The following is an 11,632-nucleotide window of genomic DNA, read 5'->3' as shown; positions in this document are numbered from 1 at the left end:
ACCTTCTGCCCCCTCCCCAGGCCTCACCACACTACTGTCTGTATCCATGGGTTATGCATATATGCATATAAGTTCTTTGGTTAATCTCTCCCCACCCCCACCTCCTTCCCCCTGAAATATGTCAGTCTATTGCATACTTCAATGTCTCTGGAACTATTTTGTTCATCAGTCCATGAGTTGTTTACAAGCCAATAAACTGCTCTAAAAGCAGTTTATTTTGTTCATTTGAGTCCACATATAAGTGAGATCATGTGACACTTGTCTTTCTCAGCTGGCTTATTTCACTTAGCATAATTCTCTCCAGGTCCCTCCATGCTGTCTCAAAGGGTATGAGATCCGTCTTTTTTATAGCTGCATAGTATTCTTTAAACATCACCTAGTGCCAAGCAACGTCCCCATGTGGCAGAGACTTAGCTGCCCAAGAACATACTTAGGTCACCCCACAACTCCATCGCCAGAACTAGCTTCTCTCTGGTATTCCAAGGCAATACTCCAGAAGCTATATCTGAAATTTAAAATGTCCAGCTTTTAGGGAAGGGGTTAGTTCTTCCTCAACTTAGGAACCACCAGAAAGTCTAAGCAAATCCTATTGATACCATTGATAAAGGAAAACAGAAAAAGAGGGCAAAGGAAACAAGAAAACTGGAGGAAAAAAAGATTATAATGAAGATCAACTAACATATGCCGAGTAGCTGGCGCAGACAGAAAGCACCTGGGGAAGCAGAGGGGTGCTGTGCAAGGGGGTCAATCACATGTTTGGAGGCGTGAGCAGGAGGGGTAATCTCAGGGGACAGGGATGGCCACGGCAGAGCTGTATTTGACATATTTCCCAAGACGCCAGCCTGACCTTTTCACAAACTCTTCGAAGAGGATGCGGTGGGAATAGCCATGCCCCTAAGGAACCCACCTGTGCAGCTCCTCTTTTGGACACACCTTAAGGAGCAATTACAAGCCACCCAGGAAATCTGTCTCATTATTTCATAATCACACCTCCTACTGATCCAAAATGGTATTACCTAGCTTGCCAATACACCTTATTTGCTGAATTTATCACTTGGGGAGCAGTATTTTGAGGACACCAAATTGATTGTCAATTTGTGAAAAACTGTAAGCCAGAGATTTCTCCGCTGATAGAAGGACTCTTAGGCTCTTGGGATTGACTTCACAGAGTTGCTCAGAGCCTCCAAGTCCCATCATACACACACACACACACACACACACACACACACAAGTCACAAAGAGGATATAGCTGCTAAAGGGGACAAGATAAGAAATAAGTGGTAGACAGAACCTGGCTGAAGAACCTGACTAGAGAACCTGGCTATACTGATCAGCTGAACACTGTCTCGTCATTCCTCCTTCTTCACCGACTCTGCCCACACCATTGGGAACCCCTGGACCTGCTGGGGTTGGACCCCAACAGGGAAAAAAATAAACATATAAGTTTTTCAAGCCCTAAAAAAAAAAAAAAAGAAAAAAAGAAATAAGTGGTAAAAAGGAGACATACGTAATATTTTAAACAATAAAAGATTTAAATTTAGAAAAAAACATTAAAAAAACACACAAAGAAGTGGTAATTAGAAACGCACAAACATGAATGATGAAACGGGCTGAATGCCTTCCTGCCAGAGAAACTGTAGCAGGGATCACTACATGGAAAAAGTGCTGGACAAAAGGCCTCTGGGCCCCTTTCATTCATAGCCTGAGCCTAATGCTAGGCTGCCTCTGAAGCATAGTTGGCTAGGTTAGACTTCTTGGCTTTAGATCCTTCTTGAACCTGATAGCTTCCTATAAAGCCTGATATCCACGGTGCTGGCTCCAGGGTCCTGTCCTTCAGCCTGTCTGGCCACTCCAGCCCCCGACCCAGCTCCCCACCTGACTTCCCAACCCCACCCTACAACCTTATCATTTGTCCCTGAGATTAGTAGTTCTGTGTTTGGCCTATAGCATCTCCACTATGAAGCTAGCTGGACATGAGCTCCGAGTGGTACACGATCTCTAAGGGCTTCCAACCCAATCTATAATTTAAAGATAAGCCAATCTGTGCAAATTTGGTACGAGTATCCATGTCTTATCTTTCTTATATAATGAGCATTTAATAGAGTCCTTCTAGAGCAGTGGTTCTCAACCTTCCTAATGCCGCAACCCTTTAATACAGTTCCTCATGTTGTGGTGACCCCCAATTTCATTGTTACAAATTGAACATAATTAAAGTATAGTGATTAATCACAAAAACAATATGTAATTATATATGTGTTTTTCCGATGGTCTTAGGCGACCCCTGTGAAAGGGTCGTTTGACCCCCAATGGGGTCGCGACCCACAGGTTGAGAATCGCTGTTCTAGAGACAATGTTTTCACTCGAAGGAGTCATTTTACTAGATGAAGTATCAAGAACTGGTCAGCCGAGATGGGAAATAATTGGGTTCACACAAACAGGTCTTGCAATAGGACAATTCAATTTAGGAAAATAAAGTCAAAGCTAAGATAGATTCTCTCAGGACCTAAACTTGATAAACCACCTTCTGAAATGTTATTAACTAGTTTGCTTTTCAGTAAATATGCTGGGAAAGCAGCTGACTGCAGTAGCTTTAAGGCCAAGCAGCAGCTCCCATGCGAACAGAATCAGCACATCCAATGCACAGGGCTGTGAGCCAGTGGCTGAGAGGGCTCTCTGTAGACACCTGGGGTTTCATCTGATCTTCCTGTGATCAGGGAACACTGCACTCAGAGGCAGAGGTTTCTGGCTATAATATTTTCTCTCCACACCCCCACCTTTCTTAACTGGCTTCTTTCAGTGATTCTATCAGATCCGGGTCTCTGTGGGAAGTGTTGGCAAGTCCTTTTTGTAAGTAGACAGAATACAGATCAAGAAGACTCCAGCCCTGGCTGATTTTTCTCAATGGTTAGAGCACTGGCCCACACAATGAAGGGTCACAGTTCAGTTCTGGTCAAGGGCATATACCTGGGTTGCAGGTTCCATCCTGGCCCTAGTAGGGCCTGTGAGAGGCAACCAATCGATGTGTTTCTCTTATATCGATGTTTCTCTCTATCTCCCTCCCTCCCTCCCTTCCACATCCTCTAAAAATCAATGGAAAAAATACTCTCGGGTGAGGAATAACAGAAAAATAAAAAGAAGACTCCATACCCGGAAGTAAGAAGCCACGGTTTGTCTCTTCATGTTGGTGGTTTCTTCCGGATGCCGTATTACCTCCAGAGTATCCACCTAGATTAGAACATAAGCAGAAAGACTTGGTTTGAGGATATAGACAATTCATTGTCTAACTTTTTCAAAATCTGAAAGGCTGTTTGGTCAAATATCTGAGAGGCCTTAATGTTTAGAACACAATAGTGCACACTTTGGGGAGAAATTTTGAAGACATATCAAAGAAAAACAGAATTTGCACTGTTCTACTCGCTTGACAATGACCTCACTCTGCAACGTACTAAAGCATAACCCCAATCAGTGGTATATCTAGACTTCTCCATGTTCCCATGGGCCCCTGCTAAGTTCTCCACTACTGTCACATGAGAACAAACTGTTTTGTACAAGAAAACTGGCAAAGGCCCATGAAGTTGGGTGATTATAAAGACATGGGCCCAAAGCCCACCCAGTGGCCTTCCTGTGGTCAGACCTTGATGCTGCCACACCCTCCTGCCTCCCACAGTTCCCACGTGCTCACTGTGGACCCGAGCTTGGGATACATCTGTTCCCAATCATTTGTCCCAACTGCCTGGGCTGACTGGAAGGAGCTTAGGAATAAAAACAACTGTAGGGATCAAAGGCAGGCAGCCTGTGTTTCGTTGTCATAGCTCAACAGTAAGCGCTCTGCTCCTGCACACACGAAGCTATTCGGTTTGCAGAGAGCCCGAGTGGCATGTCAGCACTGGCCTCCACCGGGCGGCTTCCCATCTGCTCTGAACAGGTGGCAAGAGAAGCAGGAACGTTCGAAAGGAAGATGCTACTGTCAGCACGCGTGTTCCGCTCAGCAGACTGTTGTCCAGGCAGCCACTTCCTTGTTCAACAAAAGTGGAAAGTGGGTGCTAACGGAACAGGCTGCAAGGGGCAGGGAGAATAATGAGGCTTACCTCCAGAGGTCTTTAGGAGACTGTGCACATAATGGAGGAAGAGCTTCCATTGGACAAAGAAAAACAGGTTTACTTAAGAAGGGGAATAAATGTGGAGCTACATCTTAAAAAGCTAGAAAAAGCAACCTAAGTCGTGAGTGAGCAGAAACATGGGACTCTCTCTAAGTGAAACGATGTTGGGGGCAGTGCGGCTTTCTTTTTCTAGGCTGCAGATTGGATGCGTTCCCCAAACCATCCGTTTACTTGTATGCAGCTGAAGCAATGGTATAACTGCTTGGCTTTGACTTTTAATTGTTTTTTTTGTTTGTTTGTTTGTTTAGTGAGAAAGGAGGAAACAAAAGCTCTGTGTTACGAAGGAAGGCTGAGCTGATGTAGAAAAGAGAAAAGCAAACACAACACACCCACCCCATCTGCAGAGGCACATGCTTTCTCCAGAGTCATCTGCCTAAAGGTGTCTTCCCCCATCTCACCTCCATTTGGATGATAGAGCTCAGAACTAGTGAGGTTTGGGACACACTTTTAGGAATGTCCCCACCACTTCCTTCTAGTCAGAGGTTCTCCCTGAAGAACCACGTCTTGCTTCGAAGCCTTGCTTTTCCTCCATCATGTCCCTCCCTTTTTATTCAAATCAGCCAGCCAGTGCCAGCCCCTGGGGCTCCAGTGCACTGTGAAAGAGCAGCCGAAAAGCTCGGGCACATTTCTTTTATTAGTAAAATTTACCGGTTACCACCCCTCACAATGCACAATAGACCTTGGCATTTGAGAATTTAACAGCTTAGTGAACAGAAAAGTCTTGATCGATATGAATTCTGCAGAGACATAATTTAAAAGGTATAATACGTATTATTTTCAAGATCAGTACCATCCCCTGCAGAAAATTGGAAAAATATAGACAGAAGCACCAGTTCATACTTCCAAAGGTATAGGGCTGCTGGGCTCCTGTCTCTTTGGAGAAGTGTCTAGTCAGGTGCTTTACCCATTTTGTAATTAGATTGTTTCCCAGAAGTCATTTGTTCTTCCAAAAATCTCCTTCTCCTTCTCATCTCCTATTACGATGGTGTATAAGCCCCAAAATCTAATTGCCCCTTTGAGTCATTTTTGGTGAACTCCTATATGAACATGATTAAAATCTGCCTTTTCTCTTGCTAATCTATCAGTTTGAGGTATTTCACAGTCCTCCAACTACTGAACTTAAGAGGGTAGAGGAAATGTGTTTCCCCCGACACAGGATTATAAAGAATTCTATGATGTTGTTTCAAATTTCCTAATACCTGATTCCTAAATGCCTTTAGTCTATTTTCCAGATTGCCCAAGTAGTAGGCCAGATAAAGGAAACTAATGTTGCCCACCTAAATTATTCCCACCTTTTAGTCCACATTATTTTGGGTACAGACCTATTACTCACCTTGGCTTTCCCAGCACTGAAATGTGGAGGCAAAGATCTTGAAGTTGCTGTTATCCTGGCTTTTGTCTGGGCCAAGTTACCTGGGGAAAAAAAGATAAAGTAGTTAAAGTAGAGGAAAGTTAAGGAATAGGATCATGAGTAATTTTCTCTTTGTGTTCTTATATTTTTCTGAATTTTTCAAATGATCTGCTCTGAATTTGTAAAAGTTGAAAATTTAAAATTTGAAACTTCAATGACATTAATTTTAAATGAATTATAATAATTACAAGAAATAATTTATAAATGATTTATCATATAAATTGAATTTCTATTAGTTTCATAAGCAAAAAAGACACAACAAAAAGTCTTCAATTTATTCAACAAACTAGGAATAGAAAAGCTACATATGAAAAGCCCACAGCTAACATACTCAACAGTGAAAAATTAGAAGCTTTTCCTCTAAGATAAGTAACAAGGCAAGATGCCCACTCTCACCACTTCTATTCAACATAGTACTGGTAGTCTTAGCTAAAGCAATTAAGCAACAAAAAGAAATAAAAGGATCCAAATCATAAAGAAAGAAGTAAAATTATCTCTGTTTATAGGTGATATATTTATTATATGTAGAAAATCTTAAAGATCCCACAAAAAACTTGTTAAAACTGATAAATGAATTCAAAACACAGTTGTAAGATATAAAATCACATACAAAAAAAAAACACAAACACAGTTGTATTTCTATACACTAAGAATGGAAATCTGAAAAGTAAATTAAGAAAGCAACCCCATTTGTAATAGTATCAGAAAGAATAAAATACTTAGGAATAAACTTAATCGAGGTAAAAGATTTGTACACTGAACACAACAAAACATTCCTGAAAAAAATTAAAGAAGACACAAATAAATAAAAAGACATCCTGCTGTGAGGGAGGAAAATAAAATCTTTTTCCTCTACTATTTTGGTTCATTGGCTGGGGACCTGCAAATTAGACTGAAAGAAGACAGGTTAACAAGAGAAAAACAAGCAGAAGTTTACTAACACATACATTGCACATACACACAGGAGTACTCAGTGATAAGTAACTCAAAGGATGGTTAGAACATCTTAACAAAGGGACAATAAATTTGTAAAGAAGCAACAAAACAAAGAAAAGAACTCTGTTTCTGGGCAGTAAATTGTGGGAAGGTAATGGAAGATAAGAACTAGTTAGTAAGTTTATTCTTCTGGTATTGTTTCTGGCCTGATAAGAGTCTAGAGTTGTCAGTGGTGATTAACTTCTGTTCTTCCTGGTAGAGAGAGGAAGGCAAAGAACTTGTAAAAATTTATATCCTGCTTTACAATTTTATATCCTGCTTTTAAGCAAATAGGGGACAAATAGGGAATTAGGCAGAGAATTTTTGTTATCTGCTTCTCGGTTGCCTTTGATTATCTTCAGATCAAAATAATCCTTATTAGAGTTCCATAGTCTGCTACACTTCACTGTGTTTTTGGATTGGAAGACTTAATAGTATTAAAATGTCCATGCTGCTCAAAGAAAACTACAGAATCAACACAGTCCCCATCAAAATCCCAATGCTATTTTTGCAGAAATAGAAAAAGCAATCTTAAAATTTATATGGAACCACAAATGACCCCAAAGCTACAAAACATCTTAAGAAGGAAAAAATAAGTTGAAGGCTTCATACTATCTGATTTCAAAATATATTATAAAGCTGCAGTAATCAAAACAGAATGATACTGGCATAATGATAGACATATATAGATAAATGGAACAAGAGAGAGAGAGCAGAAACAAACCCATGCATATGTAATCAAATCATCTTTAACATGGTGCCAAGACTACACAATGCGGAAAGTATTGTCTCTTCAACAAATGGTATTGGAAATCTGGACATCTACATGCAAAACAATGAAACTGATCCCTCTTACACTATACATGTGTGGGGTCCAGAATGAATCACCCCAAAATGTTCTTCTGTGGTATGCAAATTGTTTTGAGCTAAAGGCAATTTTAGCCCCAGGCTCAGGAGAAACTTCTGCCCCCATCCTTAACTGCCTAGAAGAATTCAAATTAGAGACCTTGCCCATAAGAGATTGTCAGTGATAACCTCTCCTGCCCACCTACATGACGGGGCAAACTTTTATGTACTAAACATCTGCTCTTTTTATCATGCAGCCCCCAATGTACATTACCTCACCCCCAGCTCAGAATGTCTTATATATTTCAAGCCCCTTTTCTATCTCTAAACCTCTCCTGCAAGTGGGGTCTCTGACTCTCTTGTATACTGGGTTCCCATACATAAATATGTATTAAATTTGGTTATTTTCTCTTTCTAATCTGTTTCATGTCTATGAGACCACCCAGAAACCTTGAAGGTAGAGGAAAGTTTGTCCCTCCCCCATACATGAAAGTCAATTCATATAGGACTAATGACTTATGAGTAAGACCTGAAACTATTAAAAAATCCTAGAAGAAAATGTGTGTGTTGGGGGGGGGGGGGCGGGGGTTAATAACACTGGTCTTGGCAATGATTTCTTGGATGGGACACCAAAGCACAGGCAGCAAAATAAAAATAGAAAAGTTGGACTACATGAAACTTAAAGCTTTTGCACAGCAAAGAGAACCGGCAACCTATCAGAATGGGAGAAAATATTTGCAACCATATATCTGACAAGGGACTGATTTCCAAAATATGCAGTTGACCTTGAACAACTCTGTGGGAAATGCATGTGTCAACATAAGAGACGTCCAAACCTGTATAGAATTTTTATGAGTTTATTTGAGCCAAACTGATGACATGCAAGGAAGTGAGATCTCGAACGCTCATGGAATGACAGTTTGTAGTTTCTTTTATACATTTAGAATTAAGGAGGGAATTTATGGAAGATTACATGAACATGAAATAAGGTGAAAAAAAAAACAAAGCCCAAAGTGAGTAGAAGAAAGGAAATAATAAATATCAAAGCAACAATAAACACAGTAGAGTCTAAAAAAACAATACAAAAGATGAGACCAAAAGCTGGTTCTTTGAAAAGATAAATAAGATCGAAAAGCCTTTAACTAGACTCATCAAAAAAAAAAAAAATGAGAGAGAACCCAAATAAATAAAATAAAGTCAGAAATGAAAGAGGAGAAGTAACAACTGACACCAAACAAATACAAAGTATTTTAAGAAAATGTTACAAACAACTGTATGCCAACAAATTGGCCAATCTGGACAAAATGGATAAATTCCTAGAAACATACACTCTTCAAAGCTGAATCATGAAGAATCAGAGACTCTGAATAGATAGTTTAAAGATAGTGAAATTGAAGCAGTAACTAAAAAAAAAAAGTCCCAAAAAACAAAAGCTCTGGAATGGATCCTTCTCAAACTTTTCCAAAAAATTCAAGAGGGAAGATTTCCAAGCTCATTATACAAAGCCAGCATTGTCCTAATTCCAAAACCAGATCAAGATGACAAAGAAAGAAAATTATAGGCCAATATCCCTGATGAACATAGACACTAAAATCCTCAACAAAATATTAGCAAATCTCACCCAGCACCGGTGCTTCCTGTAATAAAAAGCGCATTTTCTGAATCTTCCAAGTGCCTGGTTATCTGTCTTCCCACAGCTTGGAAATTTGCCGTAACGTGGTAAACTTACATAATGGAATACTACTTGGTCATAAAAAAGAAGGAAATCTTACCTTTTGTGACAGCCTGGGTGGACCTAGAAGGTATTTGGCTAAGTGAAATAAGCCAATCAGAGAAAGACAAGTCCCTAACCCCTGCCTTGCTCAAGGGTCACCAGTACAAGGAACTTTTATAACTCAAGAGCAAAACATCAAATAAAGTAAAATAACTTAATTAAAACATAAGCAAAAGATTTTAATAGAAATTTCTCCAAAGATGACATTAAAAAGGCTAACGGATATATAAAAAGATGCTCAACATCTACACTAATAAAAGAGAAACATGGTAATTAGCGTACGACTGCTACCCTTCCCATTGGCTAATCAGCATATCCTTATGCAAATTAACTGTCAGCCAAGATGGCGAGATATTTTGAATACCAAAGCATTAATAGTGACCTTTAGAAAAATTTATACAATTCTTGGATTTTTTCTTTTTTTTTTGGCAAAAGTTAAAATTAAAATACAGGAATTAGTAGTGCTTATATTAAAAGTCTGTCAGCAAAATTACACTCAAAGTCCATCATAAAAAATAGGACCGAAACATTGTATCCATGTTTTCAGCAGTGAGGCCTCAGAGCTAAAGCTGGCCCAGAATAAAAAAAAAAGAGAGAGAAGAAAACAAGGAGCGGTTGGAAGCTTTAGTCACTCGCCAGCCGGAAAACAGCCCTCAGCCCCTCACCCAGACTGGCCAGGCACCCCAGTGGGGACCCCCACCCTGATCCAGGACACCCTTCAGGGCAAACCAGCCAGCCCCTACCCATGCACCAGGCCTCTATTCTATATAGTAAAAGGGTAATATGCCTCCCAGCACCGGGATCAGCGGAGCAGCGAGGCTCCCGGCACCGGGATCAGCGTGACAGGGGGCAGCGCCCAAACCCCCTGATCGCCCTGTGGCTCTGTGTGTGACAGGGGGCAGCGCCCAACGCCCCTGATCGCCCTGTGGCTCTGTGTGTGACAGGGGGCAGCGCCCAACGCCCCTGATCGCCCTGTGGCTCTGTGTGTGACAGGGGGCAGCGCCCAACGCCCCTGATCGCCCTGTGGCTCTGTGTGTGACAGGGGGCAGCGCCCAACGCCCCTGATCGCCCTGTGGCTCTGTGTGTGACAGGGGGCAGCGCCCAACGCCCCTGATCGCCCTGTGGCTCTGTGTGTGACAGGGGGCAGCGCCCAACGCCCCTGATCGCCCTGTGGCTCTGTGTGTGACAGGGGGCAGCGCCCAACGCCCCTGATCGCCCTGTGGCTCTGTGTGTGACAGGGGGCAGCGCCCAAACCCCCTGATCGCCCTGCGGCTCTGTGTGTGACAGGGGGCGGGGCCACAACCTCCCTATCCGCCCTGCTCTGTTCGTGACAGGGGAAGGCACCCCAACCCCCTGATCAGCCCTCCTCTGTGCCTGATAGGGGGGAGCTCCCCAATCCCCTGATTGCCCTGCGGCTCTGTGTTTGACAGGGGAGAGCTCCCCAACCCCCTGATCGGCCCTGCTCTGTGTGTGACATGGTAGAGCCATAACCTCTCCATCGGCCCTGCCCCGAGTGTGACAGTGGTGGCGCCCCAACCCCCTGATCGGCCCTGCTCTGTGTGTGACATGGTAGAGCCATAACCTCTCCATCGGCCCTGCCCCGAGTGTGACAGTGGTGGCGCCCCAACCCCCTGATCGGCCCTGCTCTGTGTGTGACATGGTAGAGCCATAACCTCTCCATCGGCCCTGCCCCGAGTGTGACAGTGGTGGCGCCCCAACCCCCTGATCGGCCCTGCTCTGTGGGTGATAGAGGGTGGCGCCCCAACCCCCCTCCACGGGCCTTGCTCTGTGTGTGACAGGGTAGAGCCATAACCTCCCCATTGGCCCTGCCCTGAGTGTGACAGGGTGCAGCGCCCCAACCCCCTGATCCGCCCTGCTCTGTGTGTGACAGGGGGTGGTGCCCCAACTCCCCTGATGTCTGTGAGTGTGTGAGTGACAGGGGGCAGCGCCCCAACCCCCTGATGGGCCCTGCTCTGTGAGTGACAGGGGGCAGCGCCCTGATTGGCCGGGGACCCCCCCCCCCGAGTGCACAAATTTTTGTGCACCGGGCCTCTAGTCACTAATAATGAGGGAAATGCAAATCAAAATCACAATGAGATATCACCTCATACTTATTAGGAAGGTCATTATAAATGAAGGTGAGCAAAATATATTACCCCAATATATTCCTCTTTGGCATATTGATTATTTTAAGATGGTTAACTTTAAGAAACAGCAGACACACGTGAAGCTCTGAAAACTGAGTAGAAGTTATCCTTATGCAAGGAACATTTACATTTATAAGATAAATCTTTATTTGTAAGAGTGTCCCCTTTCCTGTACTAGAAAAACAGAATGACTCTAAATCTCTAGAAATTTTTATCAGTACAAAAGGCCAGGACTTCAATCTATATAACAATCTTACCCTTGTTCACTGTGCTTTTTCTGGTCATCTTACACAACTGACCTTCCCTCCCCACCCCCGCC

At 42.8% G+C, this 11,632-nt stretch overlaps 1 protein-coding gene across 1 annotated transcript in view; it reads right to left on the bottom strand.

Annotated features, from left to right (window-relative positions):
* The window catches only part of MYO3B (myosin IIIB), a 443,210-nt gene that overhangs the window by 221,101 nt on the left and 210,477 nt on the right, over positions 1 to 11,632 (bottom strand). The window contains exons 23-24 of the mRNA XM_014545672.1: positions 5,494 to 5,573; positions 3,148 to 3,225 (exon numbers count right to left, since the gene is read on the bottom strand). Coding sequence (XP_014401158.1) covers positions 3,148 to 3,225; positions 5,494 to 5,573 — 158 coding nt within the window. The remainder of the gene's footprint in view (positions 1 to 3,147; positions 3,226 to 5,493; positions 5,574 to 11,632) is intronic.

Source organism: Myotis brandtii, unplaced genomic scaffold, assembly GCF_000412655.1.
Source record: "Myotis brandtii unplaced genomic scaffold, ASM41265v1 scaffold112, whole genome shotgun sequence".
Taxonomy (NCBI): Eukaryota; Metazoa; Chordata; class Mammalia; order Chiroptera; family Vespertilionidae; genus Myotis; species Myotis brandtii.
This window is presented reverse-complemented; position numbering and strand designations above follow the sequence as displayed.